Raw genomic sequence first — 23,677 nt, 5'->3', positions numbered from 1 at the left:
TTCAGTAATTATCTAAGCAGTAATTCTCCCTTGAACATGGCCAGGGGCAATGAATATTTTTTTCTTTCCCCCCATCTCAAACTCCAACTTCACCTATTAATAACTGAACCTAGGCCCTTCTATGAATAAATGGCACATTTCACCATTGCCCCTACAAGTTTTATCTTGAGAAGGAGCAGAGTTTCCACAGTTATTGGTCATCTGCCACTAGGGAGCCCGTGAATGGCTGCCGCATTGTCTGCCACTGAACTCTGGAAAGGAAGAATGCCTTTGAAACACCTCCTGCGTGAAAGATGGAGGAGGGCTGGCTTTCCTTAGAGGAGTTCAAAGCAAATCTTTGCAGCTACTGGCCTAATCAGGAAATGTGGAAGAGCAATGTTCTGAGTGGGAAAAGATGGTTGAGGATAGCTTGTGTGCAGGTTCTTCGTTTTCTTCCCCTTTCCCCTTGTGGTTCCTTCAAGACTACCTCCCACGTACACACTGCTTGGTAACTTTGCAGTATTGGGGTCTTTCATCCCAGCCCTCCTTCCTTTGGTAGAGGAACCAGACAAGGTTCAGTTGAAGTATCAAGACACAAGCAAGAGTGTGAGTGAATGATGCATCATGAAAAGATGACAGCCCTCCTCAGTTGTGTAAGTTGTAGCACCGTGAGTAGAAAGCAGACATTGGCAGGAGGCTGAGTTGTAACCTGCGGGACTTGAAAAAGCTTTCAAAAGGCACTTTATAGAAAACTGGCAAACAAAATTATTTCTAAACCTCTAAATATTAAAAAAGAATGGTATTGTTGAAGTATAAAACCAGCCATGGCCCAGAGCTTTCTTTACCAACAATCCTTTTTCTTGTAAGGTTTTGGAATGGCTGGAGCTGCGGTGGCTCAAGTGGTTAAGACGCTGAACTGCAGGCTGTGGAAGGTCAGTAGTTCAGCAGTTCAAGACCCGAGTTGCCACATGACGGAGTGAGCTCCCATCTCTAGTTCCAGCTCCTGCCAACCTAGCAGTTCGAAAGCAAGAAATTGCAAGTAGATAAATAGGTACCACTTCGGTGGGAAGGTAACAGCGTTCCGTGCCCCTTGGTGTTTAGTCATGCCGGCCACATGACCACGGAAATGTCTTCAGACAGCACTGGCTCTTCGGCTTTGAAACGGAGATGAGCACCGCAACCCTAGAGTCGGATTCGACTGGCTTTCGAGCAAGGGAACCTTTACCTTTACCTTTTTTTGAATGGCTGGCTTTAAAAACAATGTACTTGAGCAAGTGGTGTGAAAATGGGAATTGTTTGAATTCAACTGAAGGGGTTCTTCAGAGTTTCTTCAGTGGGTAAAGCACTGTAAATATGTGTATAAATGAGAGGTTTAGCGTTAGCTGAACTGGACCATCTCTTCAGCTAAGAAGTGGGTCGATTCTGTTTGCTTCCTTCTCGGTGACGGCACAGTTGAGGTTCCTTGTAGCATCCACCATAACCACATGTAGGTTTCATAAAACCACAATCCAGGCACCATTTGATAACAGCCAGCTGCTGAGGTCTTGGGAGGCATGGCTAATGTCCACTGTTTGGCACTCACATGGTGGTGGTATCACGTGTGGCACTGGGAAGAATTAATATTCAAAGACATCGCCATACAAAGACACTGGAGGAGGAGACAGTAAGAGAGACCAGACGTCGGTAACAGCTAGCTGGCTATGCAGTGTGGCTAAAGACAGTGTTGTCGACATCTCAGCTGGCAACATGTGTCTGTCTGTTCGTTTTCACTCCCACACTGTTTACCCAGGGCTGCTCCTTTCTGTGGATTCTTATCTCCCACACTAAGTGGCTGAGCAAAATACTGAGGGAGGCAGCTGTCAACTGGCAATGTGGGTGGCTAGTGGTGGGGAAAGAACAGGGATTCTCGGGGAGGAGGCCAGCTTGTGCCAGGGAGGGAGTCATCCGGGATCCCTAAGGGAACTAGATGGTCAGAAAATGGGCCCAAAGAGCCTGCCTTTTGACAAAACGGGGGGGGGGGATGCCCAGGATGATGCAGCTGCAAATTCCAGACCCACAGCCTGGACAAAGCGTGAGAGGAGGAAGAAAGAACGAATCGCAGTACATCCAGACGGACAAGCCCAAGTGGCAGGGACTGCACTGTATATTAGGGCAGAGAGGACTAATGGGTCAAATTCTGAGGGGTTTAGGGGACCCTAGAACAGCAAATCATTTCTTCCTACTGTTATATGAGCCGGTCACAAAATCCACCATTAAGGAGAAGAAGTTGGATTTATACCCTGCCCTTCCCTCAGAGTGGCTTACAATAGCCTTCCTTTCCTCTCCCCACAACAGACACCCTGTGAGGTAGGTGGGGCTGAGAGAGCTCTGAGAGAACTGCTCTTGACAGAACAGCTCTGAGAGAACTGCGACTGACCCAAGGTCACTCAGCTGGCTGCAAGTGGAGGAGTGGTTAATTAAACCCAGTTCTCCAGATTAGAGTCCACCACGCTTAACCACGGCACCAAACTGGAGGGAAGGGATTTTTTCTGGCTTTCTTTTCCCCAGTTTGTGCTCAGCCCTCATGACAATCCAACATGCAGACACAAACTGAGATTTGGGAGCTAATCTTGGCTGGAAAATCGGGGTAGCAATATGTAAATGAAAATGAAGCAGTCTATTCTGGCTCTGCACCATCTGAAGCAAGCATGCTGCTGTTTCACAAGCAATTCATTTGGTCTGCATTTTGGGCTGCAAAAGTAGGTTCTGCAACTATGACTTTTCCATTTATTTATTTCTGGCCTAAAAAGGAAAAATTCTCTACCAACCACCTTCAAACACCTGCTTTGCAACTCCATTTCCATAGACTCCCCTTGATTTCTCCTCTCCCCCTGAAGATGCCTTGGCCATTGAATCTACCTAGCAGGTATATAGTTGGCTATATAGCTGCTGACTGGTATGGTCCTGATACAGGCAGTGATAGCTGTGTGGCAATTGTTCTGTTTTTCTGTATCAAAACAGATGCAATAAAGACTATAAACTGCTGATCCTACTTGCAGATGGAGATAAACGGATAACACTACAATTGGCGAAGTTTGTGGCCTTGGTTATAAAGATACAGTCAAAATTCTCTGATGCTAGTTTGGTCAATGAATAGTTCACTAGCTTTACGCTTGGTTACTCATAACAGGAATAGAATAAACTATTGTTAAATCTGGTTGTTTCAGCTATCAAGTTGCATTTTAACCATTTATCATGTATATAAATCTTCTGTCATGATCTGAGCTGTGCCACCAGAGGCCTACTAGGCCCAGGGAGCCTGGCTAGCAGTAGGTGAGGCTGGGCCTACAACTTCCAGGAGCCCCTGAGAGGTTTTGGAGCCAAAATTGACCAATAGGAAAAGAGGAGGGCTTGGAATAAAAGATCTGGAGCAGCAGGAAAAGCTGTTTTTTCCCTCAGAGAGCAGAGCCAGAAGGAAGGCTGCTGCAGGGAAGTAACCCTCATCCTGAGGGAAGGGTGAGTAGTCTAAGGCCAATACAGATAGTGAGCTAGGGGCAGTATATTTAGACAGGGCATTTGATTTCTTTTCACCCACTTACTGTTATTATTCTGCACCTTGTTGTTTGACCTCCTATAAAGTAAACTATTTTCATTGTTCACTCTGCCTGATCCTCACGCCTATTATTCGGCCAACAGGGAGGTCTGAAGGTCTTGGGAGGGTGCTCTGGGCCTTCTCAAGGGATCCTAAATCCAGAGTGGTGGCAGCGTCAGGTGACACCCCGCCTGAGCCGTAACAGTTTGTAAACCTGTGAGTATTGCAAGAAAAGTCCCTAACAGTCTGTTTCATGAACTTGAAACTTCTTAAATCTTTGCAAATGTTAGAACAACAAAGTTGGACTGATTCTTACTTTGGATGAAGGAGTTTTATCTCCTTACCGACCATCTTCTAAATCAGCCTTGGGGATAATCGGCTATTTTACATAGTACTTACTAAACTGCGAGCAATAAAGAGCTAGTGGTAGTAGTCATTTGTGAATGCTTCAAACATTTTACCCAAATCATCAGTTCTCAACCAACTGCTTCAGTACAATCTCCATTGCTGGCATTAAAAGAACCAATGTGTCTCCAACTGATTGTGCTTGGCATAAGCTTTTCAGCAGGTGTTGTCTATTGGAGGTGATTGGACCTGTGGTGACAATATTTCACTGCTACCAAAAAAAAAAAACCCTTCAGAATTGAAGAAGAAATGCTGCTCTCATTCCATCTTTATTGTGTGAACCTGTTACCTGGCACCTATTTTTGCTAAGCAGAGGATTGACCAGCCTATTCACAGACTTTCTGCAAGTCTAACAGATGGCACTAATGTAGGAAGCCTATTGACAATGCTTGCAATCAACATTACATGCAGGGAGGGAAGACTCCCCAGATAACGAGGTCTAAATGGTCACACATGCTGGAAATACATAACTATGACAATATTTTTATGAGCTGGTTTGGGTGTAAACAAAATGAGCTTGAAAATAGTCATTTCAAGAGAAAACACAAATAACTTACATGCTTGGATTTTAGGAGAACGCCAGAGCTTCTATTCATATCCCAGGGAACTATGGAACATGGAGAAATGAATACATTAAAATATGCTGAAGACTGGTAGAAATTTTATAAAACTAAGTTTGCAGTATCCTAATATTTGTTCATGACTTTTGTTAATTATCTCCAACGTAATGTATGTTACTGAAGTGGAATGTTTACTTCTTTGTCTTTTAAAAGTAAAAAACCTGTTTATTTAACTTCAGGCTTTTATTTTTTAATGAAATGTTTATGACCATTAATGGCTTGAGAGACTTACTGATTAAGGAAACCCTTGACTAGTGAATCTCTAAATATGTACAAAAATCTTTTTGTTAAATTAATTCTTCCATTGAAGTCAACCTTAGTTTGAACACAAAGAGTAAGACATAAAAAGAAGAGAATACTTGATATTTAACATGCAATGCAATCCTAAGACTACTTCATTTATACTCCACTTTTCTCTCCAGTAGTGTTAAATACTGGGTTCTGGGCACATTGTAGTGATCAGCTCTAGTTTATTTAGTGATTTCAGGAACACAACAAGGACACCCAGCAAGGTTTGAGCCCTGCTTATAAAGCATGCAAACACCACACCCCACATACACCCACTCCCAAGGATAGGCTATTTACATTACACTACTTATCTATTGGTCTACTCCAGGATCCTGGCAAGCTATTGTTCTAGAGTAACAAGCTCAACCAATTCCTGGTACACCCAGACGGCCGACTCAGACTCAATACATAACAAATAGTGACTCATAGTGGCTCACAACATTCTCCCTTTGTCCATTTTATTCTCACAACAATCCTGAAAGGTAAATTAATGATTGTATATGACTTGGCCAAGGTCACGCAGAGTAGGAATTTGAACCTGGGTCTCAAAGACCCTAGTCCAAAACTCTAGTACAATTCTAAACAGACCTGCTTAGGATTGTTCTGTTAAGGACAGATGGTCAATACGTACATAGTTTTACCTATGACGGAGGCAAAGTGAAAACATGGCAGCCTGATTAGTCTGCCTACTTGCTATCCTCTGATGCCTACTTGCTAGCCTCTATTAACCATTTGGATTTTTATTTAAATATATATATCTCCTGCCTCTCAACTAATAGTTTCAGAGCCTGCTTCTTTATAAAACCAGTGATCCAAACTGTAATTCAGTATGGACAATACATATATCATACAAACACATATACAAAACACATAACAAAAATCAGTCCAAAGCATTAGCAAATAAGAAGGGCTTAACCTGATGTTTAAAGCTACAAAAGTAGATCAGGGGAGGGAATTCCACAGTTGAGGTGCCAAACAAGAGAGGCTGTGTCCCTCACTGCACATGAATACGGCATACATGCATACCACCCAATGTGTGGAAGATCATGTTGTGGATAAAATCTAGAAATCAATCATGCAATCAGAGCTTGCATGAATTAGACTGATCATCTTATTATGATGATTAGACTGATCATCTGTATTATGATAGGGGTGATAGCTTTGCAAAGGATTTTTTAATTAACCCCCCCAAATTTTTATTCCACCCATCCTTCAAGTTGCTCAGGGAAGTATACATGATTCTCCCCTTATTTTCCATTTTCTCTTCACAAGAATCCTGTGGGGTAAGTTAGGCAGAGTACAAATTTGAATCCAGGGAGTGGACTAGCACACTAACATTTAATCACTCAGGCTGTGGTCAGATGTGCCATTTGGTGTGGTCAGGAAGCGCCCCTATTCCATCCGTTGATATTTGGAACAGAGTTGTTTGATCACACATCACAGTATAATCCATTTCACTGCAGGTGCAGCCCATCACTGCATGATCAGACAGCATGTTTGGGTGAGTGGGGAGGGTTGCCTTTATGTGCGCATGCGAATAATGAGGAATTGAACCCCTGTGCAGAGTTCTCCATGGAGTTTTCCATGGACTGATTATGTGGTTATGTGCATATCACTAAGTGGGGGCGGGGATGGTGCCAAATTGGGATGGATTGAGTAATTCATCCCAATGGCCTCAATGTGCACTTCAGTGATCAGACTACTATGTTCAGTGAAGGTCTTTTTTTAATTGCGGAGGAGCCCTCCGAACTTACATTCCCTTTCCTAAAGCTTAACAAATCATCTGAGAAAATGCAAGCGGTGGAGTGGCCTTCTGTTGTGCATATTGAACACAGTGAACAGCACGGGAGGTGTCATAGCCCAGAATGTGCCAGTAAGGTGCCCTGCCTGCCTTTATTTGTCTGTCCATTACACAAGCACACAGGGTAGGCAATGGTAGTTGGATTCCCATGAGATGGACACAGACATAGGGATCTCTGCCTTACATGCCACAGAGCATAAACAGTGTACTTTGTGATTTTTGTGATATACGAGGTTGTCCTAACACAGGATGTTTTAGGACACATTAGAACTGCTGCATACTAGGATCTGCTATTACAAATGGTTGCGTATGTTTCCCCATCATGTCCTGTATCAGTTTGTAGAATGTTACTATATTCATATTTGAGCTTCGTATTTTATACTGCTGTCCTGCCTTATTTCCATAAAGATTATAGCAGCGTTTTCTGTGAGGTTGGCTAGAGTGAGAGAGAGGACTTGCCCAAAGCTTATCCCAGTGAGCAAAGTGCAAATGTGAGCCTGGATTTCTTGCATCCAACTCTTACCCAAAACGCCCACTGGCTCAAAGTTTGTGTATGTCATACGTTACCTGCAGTCATCACCTCCGGTGCTGATCACATACTTGTCATCATGAGAAAAGCGAATGTTGGTGACATGTGCAGAGTGACCAAAATAGCGCTTGTGTTTGGCCTGTTGGCAAAAAAAGAAAGAAAAAGTCAAGACAAGATTTCTGGCAGTAAGTGCAAGCTTGTACCTTGCAGCCACTTTGGGGTGGTATCAAAATGTAAATAAACATCATATTGTTAAGTCTGGACATTTCTAAGAGGTTTCAAAAAGGTGGTCCACAGCCACCCACCCTCCCCTCCTCGACGAAGCTACAATGCTCACTTACAAATTTTTCAGTGCAGGGGAAATCAAAGAGTTTGACTAGTCCAAAATCATCTCCAGAGACAATGTTTAGGCCAGCGTGACTCACACAAGCACAGTTGACATCAGCTTTATCTGCATTTCGGGGCCAAATGCCAATGACTTCATCCCCAAGGATGCTGCTCCAAAAGAGGAAAGAGAAAAGAAGAAAGCAGTTGGGGAAGATGGGAATAACACTGCCCCCCCCCCCCAAGCTTCAAGGGAATGCTGCAAACAGTCTGCTCCCCAGCTGGCCCAGGCTGCAAAGTCTGCCGGCTGCAAAGCCCAACTTGATATGAGACAAGCTTTCCTGTGCGGCAGAAGGGGGTCCCTTGTTACACCGAGATTTGGACTGGAGACAGCCCAGCAGTTCAATAAGAAGATAATGGGGGAATGGAGTGGGCTGGTGTGATTACTAACCACAGCTGCCTTGTAAACTTAGCTACCATTTTTGGGTCCCTATGAGACCTGGGGTTTGGGAGGAGGGACTTTCTGTCTCCCTTGCTGAGATGAATATAGAAAACCAGCTTTGCTCTTATCTATGAAAACTCATGCCTCATTCATTTGGTAAGGTTTTCTCATGTACATTCCAGAGGGTAGACATTGCAGTCAAACCAACACAGATTCTGGTGATAATTTAAAAACTAGCAAATGTGTTATTGAGGATTTCATTATCAAGGGATGGCTTGCCTGTGTGAATGAACAAGCACAGATCTAACACTGCAGGCAGAATTCCCCATCTCCTCATGTCTCATATAGTCGTCAGTTTATGCATTCAGCTTCCGGTCCTAAAGAAAGCTAGTGATGACCATTCTTGTGTGAATCAGGCCTTGGTCTTTAGGGTGCCAGAAGATCTTGGACAATTTTGGCTGCACCAAAACTGACATGCCTACCCTTCTGCAATATACACCCATTACTCTTCCAGACAGCTGACTGCCAAGTTCTGCTCCTCTCTTGCTGATCACTACAACCCCCTTGTGTTCTTGCATGCCCCTCTCCTCAGACTGGTTTGGCCAAGTCCTCCTCCTTGGCTTATATTTAGGCTGTAGGCCATGTTGACACAAATGAATTAACTTCAGTTCTTTTAAAAACAACATCAACAACAAAGTCCTTATTGGTCTTTTAATGTGGTTCTGTAGGTACCTGTTAGCAAAGTGTACAGCACTAAAGTGCATCCACCTAATTCTAGTGAAGAAATCCCTAAGCATGTTGGGTCTAGGAATGGTTAGCAGAGCAGATGACTGTGGAACCCAGAGCCCATGAACGTGAGATGACAGAAAAGGTGGTCAATCCAGAGGAAGATGTCTACCTGCCTACGTGCTGGATCGATCGGTGCTATAGCAAGCTCTTTTAACGGATTTTCGCACCCAGTCCCTCGGGCATGCGCAGGAACCCCACCGCACATGCCCAGAGGGGTGGGCGCGGACATCCCACCAGTTCCTACAAACCTCCGCAAATCAACCCCTATTAAAAATGTAGAAGCTGACAGCAGCGGGGAAGGAGGGTGGGTGGTGTGAATGCACACATGACCACTCGAAGATCACCAGTTACTGGTAAGCAACCTGCTTATCTTGAGCAGTAGGCTGACTTGGGTAAATGACCATCAGAGTGGAGGAAAAGAGAGCCAGTTGTTCCTCAACACTGAGTTTGCAGTGCCAGTACCAAATTCCATTAGTGTTAATCACACAAGTCAACCTGACACCAGCAGGAGAGGAGAATTTGATGAAGACTCTCTGGAGAGCTTTAGTAGCATGCCAGATCCAGTGGATCCAACTACTGTGACAAAAACATTCAAACCAGAAACAGGCAGTGATCTTTCTGTGACTGAAGCTTTGAAAAACACCATTTATTCTGAAGTAGTTACATTGATATCTCAAAACGAAGCTCACCCTCAAGTCCTAATTGAGCTTTTTCATGAACTTCAGGGGCTAAATTCAGACTATTTGAGACAAAGAGCACTGTATATGTTATAGGATATAGTAGCCAAGCATCCAACAGAAGCCAGAACAAAAGCAAAAGGTCCACAAACCTCTGAACTCAAAGGCATGGCTAAGATCTAATTTAGAACTTACTCCCAGCGAAAGACTTGCTACTACTGATGATGAGACATTAGAGAAGAGCTTTGACCCCAGAGGACCTGCAATGCATTAACCTGACGTTGTATTCTCTTTAATGTTTATCAAAATACTGTTTTACTGTTTTATTATTGTTTTTTATGTTAATATTGAGTGAGTTGAAAGGGCAAACCACAGCCCAAATCTTGTGTGCACACCGCATCAATGGCGATCCAGGGAAGGACCCCATGATTTGGTCTGGTGGGGGGGGTGTCATGATCTGGGCTGTGCCACCAGAGGCCTACTAGGCCCAGGGAGCCTAGCTAGCAGTAGGTGAGGCTGGGCCTACAACTCCCAGAAGCCCCTGAGAGGTTTTGGAGCAAAAATTGACCAATAGGAAAAGAGGAGGGCTTGGAATAAAAGATCTAGAGCAGCAGGAAAAGCTGTTCTTTTTCCCAGAAGGCAGAGCCAGAAGGAAGGCTACTGCAGGGAAGTAACCCTCATCCTGAGGGAAGGGTGAGTAGTCTAAGGCCACTACAGATAGGGAGCTAGGGACAGTATATATTTAGACGCATTAGGGCATTTGATTTCTTTTCACCCACCTACTGTTATTCTGCACCTTGTTGTTTGACCTCCTATAAAATAAACTATTTTCATTGTTCACTCTGCCTGGTCCTCATGCCTATTATTCGGCCAAAAGGGAGGTCTGAAGGTCTTGGGAGGGTGCTCTGGGCCTTCTCAAGGGATCCTAAATCCAGAGTGGTGGCAGCGTCAGGTGACACCCCACCTGAGCCGTGACATCTAATGGATATTTTGTGGATTTTGCCTGATAGTGTGGTTGCCTTGATTTGTTTTTGTTTTGTTGTTTTGCTATGACTTTGGTTTCATGCAATAAAATTAATTGATTGAAAGACTACAGACACTATAGAGTTTATTGAGCTGGCAGAAGAAGGACTGCAGAATCTTATATACTGTGTTCTGGTGTTCTAAAAGAGTGAGAATTGTCTCTTAAAGGCAGGCAGGTAGCAGGAAGGAGAGAGCTGCCCTGTACTTTTAAATGGTCCAATTATTTTTCCTGAGAAATTTTATTCCTGAATGGTAGGCAATTTCCATTTCAGGCTGCTCATGCTGGTGGGATCATATATTTGACTATTCCCACACAAAACCCGAAACCAAATGAGGAAATTTCCCTGCACATAGGCAATTAGCATGAGACAAATATTTCATCTACTATGTTCAGTGAAGGTCTTTTTTTAATTGTGGAGGAGCCCTCCGAACATACATGCCCTTTCCTAAAGCTTGACAAATCATCTGAGAAAATGCAAGGGGTGGAGTGGCCTTCTGTTGTGCATATTGAACACAGTGAACAGCACGGGAGGTGTCATAGCCCAGAATGTGCCAGTAAGGTGCCCTGCCTGCCTTTATTTGTCTGTCCATTACACAAGCACACAGGGTAGGCAATGGTAGTTGGATTCCCATGAGATGGACACAGACATAGGGATCTCTGCCTTACATGCCACAGAGCATAAACAGTGTACTTTGTGATTTTTGTGATATACGAGGTTGTCCTAACACAGGATGTTTTAGGACACATTAGAACTGCTGCATACTAGGATCTGCTATTACAAATGGTTGCGTATGTTTCCCCATCATGTCCTGTATCAGTTTGTAGAATGTTACTATATTCATATTTGAGCTTCGTATTTTATACTGCTGTCCTGCCTTATTTCCATAAAGATTATAGCAGCGTTTTCTGTGAGGTTGGCTAGAGTGAGAGAGAGGACTTGCCCAAAGCTTATCCCAGTGAGCAAAGTGCAAATGTGAGCCTGGATTTCTTGCATCCAACTCTTACCCAAAACGCCCACTGGCTCAAGGTTTGTGCACGTCATACGTTACCTGCAGTCATCACCTCCGGTGCTGATCACATACTTGTCATCATGAGAAAAGCGAATGTTGGTGACATGTGCAGAGTGACCAAAATAGCGCTTGTGTTTGGCCTGTTGGCAAAAAAGAAAGAAAAAGTCAAGACAAGATTTCTGGCAGTAAGTGCAAGCTTGTACCTTGCAGCCACTTTGGGGTGGTATCAAAATGTAAACGAACATCATATTGTTAAGTCTGGACATTTCTAAGAGGTTTCAAAAAGGTGGTCCACAGCCACCCACCCTCCCCTCCTCGACGAAGCTACAATGCTCACTTACAAATTTTTCAGTGCAGGGGAAATCAAAGAGTTTGACTAGTCCAAAATCATCTCCAGAGACAATGTTTAGGCCAGCGTGACTCACACAAGCACAGTTGACATCAGCTTTATCTGCATTTCGGGGCCAAATACCAATGACTTCATCCCCAAGGATGCTGCTCCAAAAGAGGAAAGAGAAAAGAAGAAAGCAGTTGGTGAAGATGGGAATAACACTGCCCCCCCCCCCCAAGCTTCAAGGGAATGCTGCAAACAGTCTGCTCCCCAGCTGGCCAAGGCTGCAAAGTCTGCCGGCTGCAAAGCCCAACTTGATATGAGACTAGCTTTCCTGTGCGGCAGAAGGGGGTCCTCTGTTACACTTGTTTTCAAGTGAATCAGTGCATTAGGGATTCTCCATTCTTTTGGGTTTGTTTTATTTCTGAATTCTGTGTTTGGTATAATAGGGGCATGTGTGTGTGTGGATTGTAGCTGCTTTTAGCCCCACCTCCCCTCCAATTCAGCAGTGGCAAGGAGCAAAGGCTGGGAGAGAGTGCTGTCAGAAGCAAGCAGTGGGAAGCTTCTCTTGTGCAGGAGAAGTTGTCAACAGGAGTAGTTGAGAACTACTTTTAATCCTTCGTGCTGCATCACCTTGTCCAGGTGGCCCAGGTGATCTTGCCGATGTGTGAAGTGTCTGTCACTTGCTTTCCTAGTGGCACCTCATGAACCTGGCGTTTGTAGGCACCAGTTGACACCTGAGGAAGGAAAGAGGAGGTTGCATGGATGGTGATGAACCCAAATCTATTGCGATGTAAGCTGCCCTGAGCCAGCCTCGGCCAGGAGGGCAGGGTAGAAATTCAATAAATCAAATCAAATCAAATTGCTGTTAGTGCCATTGTAGGCTAGTGGCTCTCTTTGCACTAATAGCGCTCTATAGAATATAAAGAAATGTGTCTAGCCCTGCACGTGTGCACCTATAAGTGCTCTTTCTGCATTAACAAATGCAGGTACTCTCAGTCAAAATTATGGTGCAGCATCTGTTTCACCTCTATGACTGCTACAGTGACTGAAGCAATTAACAACAAAATAACTACTACAACTCATATCTGGGATTAACTAGCTACCATCTTGATCCAAGATGTTGTGTTTTCACCAAGACACATACCATAAGCAAGCAAGATGTACACCAGCTACAAAGAAGCATTTTCAGAGTCAGAAATATTTTATACCCATATAGACAGCTTTCACTGAATGCACAGATCTTGGCAAATTCACACATCACAAAGAAGCAAAACTTAAAAAAAAATTCTAGGGACTGGTGGCAGCTAATTGTATTTCCCTAACAAGTGTACCTTTGTGAGGTATGTTTGCAGACATGCTTGTAACACTCATGGATGAACACTTTAGGCGTACATGTAAACTGTAATGTGATGAGTGGCTTGACAGGTACAATGGAAGACCTTGAAGTAGTTTTCCTTTTTCAAGCTCCTAAGCTGCATGCACACTTTGTTCTTTGTTTTCAAGCAGTTTTGTCACATGGGTTGTTCTCAGTGCAGCAGTAAACCTGTCTCTGGAGATGGCAGGCAATTACTAAGGCGAATGAATGATTTCCTCATGGGGGGAAAACAAACATGACAGGGGAAATGCCTGGGAAGGCTCATTCTGTCTAATGTATCAGTTTTGTACGTGCAGAAAGCTTTTCTTGTGTGGAGATGCATTCACTGATGTGAGTTACCACTTGCAGGCTAGGCTTGAATGAAACATTTCAGTAAGAATCAAGCTGAGGACCTAGGCCACGGTTTTGCTGATCATGGGCATTCAGGATAGGATATAATCTGTCTTCATAGGGGTAACTCTGGACCAATAGAGCTGGTTAATCCAACAGTGCAAATCCTATGCAGAGTTCCTCCAGTCTAACCCTACTGATTCCAGTGGACATAGTTTGGAGTAACTCCACACAGGACTACTCTGTAATTAATGGAACAAGCTGGGGCTAAAACTTCAAGGCATTTCATTAAGGCCTAAAATATTGTTTAACAATACATGGAAAGGCTTTGAGTTAAAGTAGTCTGTGTGTACATAAATACAAATTCTGCTGTATAAGTTCAAAGTTAAACCAGGGTTATTACACCTAGGTGGGTATTTTTACCTTCATCTCCCTCCTCCTACTTCCCATTTATCTCTTTTCCACTGTTCCTTCCTATGAGAATATTTGTATTACAAACTTTATAACAGCAGCACTTAGACCTATTAAACGTAAGCTCCTCTATGTTCACGTACTGATTGCTTTGCCTTCTTGCTTTCTTCCCATGTCTCCTATGCTTCCAGCCTTTGACAAAAAATGATTTCTCTGCAGAAACGTATTGTCTATGAAACATTATTATCCACCTGGAGACTTACCTACAAGGAAGTTGGTAAATCTTATGGAAGAAATAAAATGTGTGTGCCGGCCTACCTGAATGTATTTGCTGTCTGCTGAAAAATCCATCTGGATGACAAAGCTTGGAATGTCCTTACAGTAGCCTATCCGGTTCAAGGTTGTCCCTTGGGTGAGGTCATAAAAGTCGACAGTGTGCTCCTGGGAACCCACTGCCAGAAACCGGTTATCAGGGCTGATTCTAGACAGTGGGGGGGGGGAACAGAGGAGGAGGCTGTTAAGACAATGCTGGGCTGTAAGCCGCAAAGTGCAAGGAGATTTCTTCACTTGGGAAAGGCCACTTGGTTGAATGTACTTGCTTTAAAGCAAACCTCTCCACTGTGATGGATACTGGCAGCCCCAAAGCCGGACAGATTTGTGAAGTTTTAGGGTGACCCCCTAAGAAAGCTTTTTGTCCTTGATAAGTTGCTTGTCAATGGAATTGATATGGTGCCGATTAGAAAGCCATTTTGAAGCCAGATATGCACCCTAGCTGAATCAGATTTCTTGATCACATGGCAGACATGACAGAAAATGCTAAAATCCAACTTCCTCACAAGAGTTGTTCTCTTTAATCCGTTCTCATTTGCAGCAGTAAACTGCAATTTACTCCTGGTGGCACCTGGTATTTTTGGCTACTGTGTGACAGAGTGTTGGACTAGATGGGCCTTATGTTCTTATGTTATGTTCACAATAGATCACAATAGAACTTCTATGATGTAAGCTTTCAAGGCATATAGTTTAATCTAATCAACCCAATCTTGCCTGCTTTTTAAAAAATTTCCTATAGACTCTAGATGTGCCCAAAGATGATGAAATTTTTCTCTGCTGTTGTTGAAAAAAAGGTGTTGATCAGCATGGAGGTTTCATCTAATTACATTCTGTCACACATGAACGGTCTGAGGTAATCTGCTGAGATAATCTTCAAGAGCCCTGCTCTACATTCTCTTGACTTGGGGACTTCCGTAGTAAGGTGCAGGGCTTTTGTGTGGAGGCATCAGGATCAAGAAGAGCACAGTTACATGCCTCCCTCTGACCTTCATATATTTGTGTGAGACCCATCAATTCAGAAAGACAATTGCTCTGAGAATTGGTACCAGCAGATGGACTTGCTGGTTAACAATAACCTATCACACTATCCTGTCCATCCTTGTCCGTGCCCAGGGCAGCATACAGAGCTCTCCCCTCCCTTGTTTTATCTTCAAAACTACCCTGTGAGGAAGGTGAGGCCAAGAGAGAATGATGGAGTCAAGGTCACCCAGTAGGTTTCACAATGGACCAGGGGTTGAACCCACCCTTCCTAGATTTTCCCCTAACACCTTAAACGTTATACCGTACAGACTAGCAGGAGACTGTGAACGGATATACAGCTTCTGTTTTATAGGTTTTGATCCAGTGGGAAAACTGCGGAAGGAGTTGGCAGAGCTGATCTTTTCCTGCCTTCCCCTTTCCCAACCAGCCAAAATCCTCTCTGAGCATTGGGAGAGGGAGGAGGAGGAGGAGGTTTCACCAGATGCCCCTCATTATGTGCCCCTCTCAGAGGATATTTCTGGGATGAAAAGCAGGCTGCTTGAGGAAGCAAAAGATCCACCCTGGCAACCTCTCCCACAATTTCCCCTGCTGCATTCTGTCCACTAGCTTTATTTATTTATTTATTTAGCTACTTGCTGGCTTTTAGAGTGGCGTGTGGAGTATCGCCTTCAGTTGCAGTGCTTTCCATTTGCCCCTGTTCACCCACTCAGCTGCAGGGGGTCGAGTGCTCGGTAACAGGGAATCAGACGACACATGAATATGAGGAAGTAACCCGTGTTGGAACTAATACCTCAGGGCCCCATTTATTTACTTCATTTATAGCCCGCTTTTCTCCCCAAAGCAGCTTACATTCTTCTCCTCTCCTAATATGACGTCCATTTCAACCTCACAATGTCACTGTGAGGTAGGTTAGGATGAATGTGTGTAAGTGGCTCAAGGACACCCAGCAAGCTTCCACAACACAGTGGTGATTTGAACCCGGGTCTCCCAGATCCTAGTCCAGCACTCTAACTTCTACACCACAGCACTACCTTAGCCACCTTGAATGCTGTTCCCTGTTTTTCTGCTCCGGCCAAAGTACCTGATGTCCTGGATAGCAGACTTCCGGTCTCGTTTTTTACCCCAGACCTTAAGGCTGTTCACAAGCAAAATGATGAATTCTCCATTCTTCATGCCAATAGCAACCATCTCGCCATCAGGGCTATAGGCAGCACATCTGGCAGCGTGGCCCAGATTCACCTTATTCAGCAGTTTCTGTACAGCAAAGATGACGGGAATTTGATATACTGACTCATGTCACACTCCATATACTTTTGCATTGAACACATAAAGTCCCATGCAGCTACCCATGCACATGTAGCTCCTGCCAGCTAATTAGTGATAGAGACGATCGGCTATTTGGACAAAGGAGGGAATGCAGCAGACAAATCCAGTCCCTGCTCCCTCTCTCCTGAGCAGCACTACTGGTGGTCTTTTGACTGGGACTAAGTGCATCCTGTCCTGGCTCTGTGTACAGCACCCTTTTTGGGTGCATGGTTCCTCACCCAGTTAGTCATACATGTGTGTGGGGAAGCCCCTTTCCACTTGCACATGTACCCTAGCTGGATCAGGGGGGTTCAGTTCAATTAACGTAACATGTCAATAAGAACAATAGTGAATCCAGTTCCCTTGTTACATGTCATTCAGTTTTGCATAGGGAAAAATGGGCCATCTTTCTCTAAATTAAAAAAAATAACCCACCACTGTTTTAGTTCTTTGTTAGTATTAACTGTAATTTATAGAGGTCTCCCAATATATGAAGACCATTAACATATTTACAGTTTGCAAATAGCTTTACAATTGTTGTAACAATTATAATTAGCAGTAGCAATAATTGGAGTATTCTGGGAGATTTGGGTTGAAGCAATACCTTCAACTGGTCTCCTGTATAGGTCTCTGGGCATGATCCAGCCAATTTAATTCCATGGAAATCAGATGAATCTGACGTGGCTTACTTGAGTCTGGCCTCGGTTTCTCATCTTTAAGACTGAGATATTTTTGTAACCTATCTCATCAGGCTGTTTTAAGGTCAAACTAAGGGAAGGTTATAAAACAAATAAATATAAATAAAAATAGTTTGAAAATCAAAACTGATAACTTCTAGCAGCTGCATCAAGTAATTCTTCAAGTTTCTTGCATGTCTTTCACACAGGAATGGGCTTGTATGCTTTTCCCAGTGCTGCCATGGCTGTTGATAATATAACACAGCGACACTGTGGCTTCCTCAAGGCCCATTTCCCTATATTCTCTCTGCCCCAAAACCTTGCAGTAGCCATTCCCCCTGCATAGCACTAGCAGGCTTTTACATGTTGTTGTTTTTTTAAAGCAGCAATTGGCCTATCATTATAGCATTACTCTATTATATTCTTTGAATTACCAGTTTTCATTTTAAAAAATTGGGGGAGGCCCTTTTGTTGCAGAGATATAATGCGAAAGGCAAATGTCCACAACAAAAGTGGCTAGAGACTTATGTAAGAAATGGAAGCTAGGAATTCAAAGGGACTAGTGGACAGACCATCATAATGCTATAATAATATGTCAATTGCCTTTTTAAAAAAAGCCCTTCTGTAGCAGGAGATAGCCACTTCATGGGACTGGGGCAGGAAAAATGGCACCGATGTGGGTGGGACTGGGAAGATCGGGACTTCCCCATCCACCTGAGTGTTACCCTGACTTTCTCAAAATATCACGCCAAAGCAGTTTGGGGTGCACAGAAGCATCATGATGCTACAGAGAAGTGGGGAACCACCTGCTTCCCAGTAGCATCAAGCAGGGCCAAACAACCCATGTGTAAGTGACCTTGAAGGCATGTCTTTAAGTGCAAATGTCTCTTACTTTGTCACAAAGGTCCCAGATCCTTGCAGTTCCATCATTACTAGCAGAGATAAAGATGTCTTTGGAGGGATGGGTAGCTAAGCCCCAAATCTCTCCTTCCATGTGGCTGTCAATCAGCAGGTTTGAAGCACCATTTTTTTCACCAATTTCAAGTATTTCCCCATCCTTGCTGCCCACCAATATTTTGCCCTGTTGAAGTTTCAAACAAAGTCAAAATCAGTATTATAGAACACCACACACCGTAGGCAGATCTACACGACAAAGATATATTGGTTTTGTACCAGTTTCACAAAGACTCTCTGAACCCACAGTTCGGTACTGAGTCCCACCCCCCATGTAGATCCTAGGATTTTGTAAAGGGAGAGAATTACTATTAAACCAGACGAAGTTTATGATGATGCTATAAGGCTTCTGCCTGAATGCAGAGTGTAAGGCTCCACCAACCCATTACAAAGTCCTTGTGTTTGTTGGGGAACAACATGAGGACTCTGCATCACACATGCTATGAGAGTCCTGATACTCCCAGGCGCACATGGCATGCAGGGAGAAGTGGCTGTAGCCCCACTCCTTTTGTGTCCTCAAACTAACCCATGGAGCTGCTACTAGTTCTGTTGTAAAAATCATGCTATTCATGTGGCTACACATAAGTTTCACAATGGAGCTAACCGTAGCTCCATGGGCTGGTTTGAGGATGCAAAAACAGGATGTGTGTGTGGGGGGGGGGTAGGGGTGAGCACAATCCAGAGAACTTTAAGCATCCTTAAGGGCCATTTAAATGCTTATCTGTTATGATAACGGCTAGTTTATCTTCAATTCTTTCCCAATAATCCCTAGCGTAGAATTTGCCTTTTTTTAAAAACCACTGCTCTACCAAGGCAACATTTTCATTGAATGTACGTGTCACTGAATGTAGATGTCATTGAACATAGGTGACAGTGTAGATGTCATTATGATTTTTTTGGCCACTTTGTGCATCACTTTACATTTGCTTACACTCAGGGGTCATTTCCTGCAGGAGTGCACAGGAGCGGAGCTCCGGCAGTAAAGAGCCCAAGGGGCGGGCACATGCAACAAGCCTCACCCCCTGCACCCAGGAGCCCTCAGTCAGAGCAAGAAGCAGGCAGGTAAGTTGCAGAGCCCCCCCCCTGGCCCAAAACAGTCCAGTGGCACCTTTAAGACCAGGTTTTATTCAGGTACAAGCTCTCCCTCCTCTGCGAGGACAGATCTGCACATTCCCCCCCCCAATAGCTAGCAATCCAAAACAGTCCAGTGGAGCCTGAGTGGTGGGTGTTGCCTTCTGACACATGTCCGGTGATGTCAGGGGGTGTGGCATATGCAAATAATTTATGCTAATTAGCTCCTGCACATCTTTTTCTACGAAATGACCCCTGCTTACACTAAAATTCGTTGGCCAAATTGCTGCCCATTTACCCACGCTGGGGAAATTCTCTTGGAGCTCTTCACAGATTGGTGCCATGTGCACACTTGGCCACTTTACTCTTTACCCTTGAGTCCAGATCATTTATGAACAAATCAAACTGTGTCTGACTCAGTGCACATCCCTGGGAGATCCCATGCTGAGAACCATCCCTTAGTCGTCCTACTCCTACTAGCTGCTTCCTGTTGTTTAACCAACGGTTTAGACCAAGAGAGGACTTGCTTGCTCATCCTTTGTCAAAAGCCAGATGTATTTTACATAAACACATTGCCCCAAATTTCTTACCCACTGATGGGTTACGGTAACAATTTGTCTCACCATGTGGCTGGACATTATGTACAATCCTGGTTCATACGTATTCTGGTGAGTTCACAAATGACTGCCAAACGGTGAATATCTGTGTGCAGTCATTCTGAATTCTCAGACATCTGGCTTTGCTGTCTCAATTTCACCCCTATGCTAAAATATCATATGGTGTATTTGTGTATATCAGGAATTCACATGGATAAGTCCCTGGATTATTCTAGAGACATACTTGCAATCACTATAACCTGCCATAAGCCCTGCCACCCTACCAGTTATCATTAGCTTCATACACATGTGAGGCGACCTTCAGATTCTCCTGATTCACATAATGCACAATGTCAGTAGTGAGGGCCTCTTGTGAAGGGAGCAAATAAGGATCTCACATACCTTCCCTCTGCACACGGAGCGCACACACTCCACCAGCTGCCCTGTCTCCAGCTGAAATGCTCGGCAGCGCTTCATCTCCTGGTCCCACAGTTTCACAGCACCTCCTTCTTTCGTTCTGAAAAGGAGCCAGTCAGGACGTCACTGAAGACACAAACTGGCATGTATACGTGCCCAAGTCCCCATGATTCTGCTGCAGGCTGTACCTTTTTCTGTAATGTCTGAAGGGCATCCAATGCAGTAATAAACAAATGTTTACTGGGGCAAATGTTTCTCACGTGTTTTCAGACTCTCAAATCCCTCTCAGACTTCACACAAAATTCAGGAGATCCAGAAGGGAAACTTGGGCACCATTCTTTTGCTGTAACATGTGAGGCAGTCCTCATTTACCAGAATTTATCAGCTATAGAGTCTGAAAAATGATACTTCCAAAAGCGAATGTTTAATTTTTTTAAAAATGGAACCTCTTTTAAAGAAGCATTCCACAACCAATAGCAGACAGCCCACCAGCCCAGGCACTTTCAAGCAACACATGATGACCTATTGCTTGTCGCCTGCACCTAGTAATGAGATACAGATCCTCTAAAGCATAAAAATATGATTCAAGGATTCCCATTTTCTTCATTTTCTGAAGTGGCACGTAATCCTGAGCCTCAGGGCTACTTCACTTGCGTGCACTTTCACGCTACGCAAGGACAGCTTCATATGAAATGCTGCCTTCAATCTGAACAACCTCTGCCTAGAAAAATGTGATCCTCTCCTCCCACCTATGCCTCCCCATGAACAAACCCCTTCCCCCTTTCCCATTTGTGTGCAACTATGGGAGACAACAGCACCTACCTAACCCCCATGAATGATATTCAGGCACCCCAGGATCCAAAAATGACGCAATGATGGATTCAGATCCTGGTTAAATAAGGAAAGTTAACTACAGCTAAGGTAGGTGTCAATGTTTCCCTTTACTCCCAAGAGGGAAAGGGCTGGGAGGAAGGAGTGTGTGTTCTGGAGGTTATCCCGGAAGGGAGCCAGAATCATATGTGGCTGGCTATATGCTTTGTACAGGAAGTTCCTTTCTTGCTCTCTTTTAGAATTGCATGTGCTAGTTTGTTATGAGTTTGGCCGTCTTGATCATGGTGCCTGGGCCAATTCCTCTGGCTGTTCCTGATGAGTCTGACGGATCACCAGTGAGTTAACAAATGAATATGAATTGCCCTTAATGGCCTGGAATCCCCGTCCAGGGTCTGGGAAGTGATACCTGTCAGTTGTGGATGAAGGGCAGTGAGACAGCTAAAATAAGTTAGCAGTTTGCCTCTGGAGACACAACAGACTGCTGGGAGTTTTTAGTTGGATTTAGCTAAAGATGGGGTGTTGCTCTGGGGGATGACACAAGGTGATCTTTGGGAAACAGCTGTAAGATTAACAGTTGTGCTGTCTGCTTTAGCAGTGTTTTTGATCGCTGGTCCTTCCCACTGCAGCCCCTCTAAGCTTCCCCAGAAGTATGTAGGAACAGGACGCCTTCAAGCTATAGTCCCCTGCATTGCCTGCCATGCTGTTCCCAAGGGCTTGCCATCCCTTAAAGGGCGGCTTTTTGTGAGGCTCAAAAGTTGCAATGAAAAGAGGAAAGGGGCAAAGATCCCTTTCGCAAGCTTGATCTATCTGTGGTCAATTGGATCCGACAAGTCTTTATTTATAAGTAAGTAACTAAACACTACACAGAACATGACTTTCTCACTTTCTCTCTCAACTAAAGAAAACTAAACATGCAGTACTGCCATTTAACCTAACTGCTCAAGAAGGCAGAATGTGCCCAACAGTACTTTTCTTCATCCAGCTTGTTGGAATCCTTCACACTTCTAGTTAGTTATTTGCATTTCTCTCTGAAACAGGAAGGGGTTAGTAGGCAACTGTAGACAGAAACAAGTTATAGTTTCTTACGGTCTCTCCTTCCCTCCAGTAACGATGAGGCCATCTCGAAGAGTTGTGTACATTGTAAAGACGGGTCCTGTGTGGGCTTTTGCCACCAGCCGAATCAGAAAATGATCCTTCCAGACATACACGTCTCCATTGATGGCACCAGTGAAAGTAAGATTGTTCTGAAAGAAACATCAACAGCGATCTGCCTTGTAAATGTCATTAATTGTACATCTCCATTATGTCTTGACCTGAAGAAGTGAGCAGTGGCTCATGAAAACTCATACCCTGCCACTCTTGTTATTTTCTAAGTCTTGACCTAGTCAAGCTGGTCCTCTGCACCAGTGGCCAAGCTTCTGGACCAGTGTTGGCAGGTTCTGTATGCCACAGGAGGACCATGCTTCTTTTTTTCAGACTGAGGCCCAAGGCCCAAAATGTATAATGCCCCTTAAGATATCAGATCATATAACAGAGGCACGTTATTATTAAGCAGTTTCTGTATCATTAGGACTTCCATATAAACATGTTCGTTAGCATCATAGGTATGTAAAAAGGAAGCTTTGATAGTAGAATAAGGAACATTTCTTACAACTTTTTTCATTTTTATGCCAAACGTTTTACTATAGCAACAAGGTTTCCTTTGTAAAGTGGGCCACCAGACAACAGAAAGGCATGGCAATATTCAGGGGTCAGTTTGTAGAAAAAGAGGTGCAGGAGCTCATTAGCATAAATTATTTGCATATGCCACACCCCCTGACATCACTGGAAGTGTGTCAGAAGGCAACACCCACCGCTCAGGCTCCACTGGACTGTTTTGGATTGCTAGCTGTTTGGGGGGGGGACGAGCAGATCTGCCATCGCAGAGGAGGGAGAGCTTGTGCCTGAATAAAGCTTGGTCTTAAAGGTGCCACTGGACTGTTTTGGACCGGGAGGCTGGGGGGAGCTCTGCAACTTACCTGGCTGCTTGCTCTGACTGAGGGCTCCTGGAAGCAGGGGGTGAGGCTTGTTGCATGTGCCCACCCCCTGGACTCTTTACTGCCGGAGCTCCGCTCCTGTGCGCTCCTGCAGGAAATGACCCCTGGCAATATTACTAATAACCTCACCTGACTGTTGTATGGATGAATAAGATATTTAGGGTTGGATCCAAAGAACCTCAAGGGGAAGTCAAGTAGCCACTAGCATGGTCTGCAAAGGCCTGTGCAACAGGCTACATAAAACGTTAATGTAATACTGTAAGAAGCAGGTTCACTTCTAACTGGTTCTAAGGCAGCTCTCTTACATGATCTGTAGGTTGTCCAAGCCCATGGACAAGGTGAAAACATCTTTGGCTGTAGGTTTATGTTCCTAGAGCAATGGTCTAGCTCATGGCATAAAACAGTCTTTCTGTGAACAGACATCACCATCTCTAGGAGCAATGGTACGTCTGGATCCAAGCCATATAAGGTAAAGAATTTTCTATTCCAAACTTGCTAAAGAAATCAGTAATAGTTTAGGGCTACAACTTGGGCCTGGGTGTTTTCTTCCCACCAGTGCTTTTTTTGTAG

General features: G+C 44.1%; 1 protein-coding gene across 1 annotated transcript; it reads right to left on the bottom strand.

The window, feature by feature from the left end:
- Nucleotides 1–1,335: 1,335 nt before the first annotated feature.
- Nucleotides 1,336–22,315, bottom strand: LOC107107324 (echinoderm microtubule-associated protein-like 6; the record flags this gene model as incomplete). Its single annotated transcript, XM_015407609.1, has 9 exons — nt 1,336–1,627; nt 11,499–11,599; nt 11,801–11,954; nt 12,424–12,527; nt 14,228–14,390; nt 16,302–16,474; nt 18,095–18,283; nt 20,226–20,340; nt 22,158–22,315. Coding segments are annotated over 9 exons (1,182 nt in total), but the record flags the coding sequence as incomplete, so codon positions are not given.
- Between the last annotated feature and the right edge of the window lie 1,362 nt (nt 22,316–23,677).

Source organism: Gekko japonicus, unplaced genomic scaffold (genome assembly GCF_001447785.1).
Source record: "Gekko japonicus isolate JY-2015 unplaced genomic scaffold, Gekko_japonicus_V1.1 scaffold3400, whole genome shotgun sequence".
Taxonomy (NCBI): Eukaryota; Metazoa; Chordata; class Lepidosauria; order Squamata; family Gekkonidae; genus Gekko; species Gekko japonicus.
This window is presented reverse-complemented; position numbering and strand designations above follow the sequence as displayed.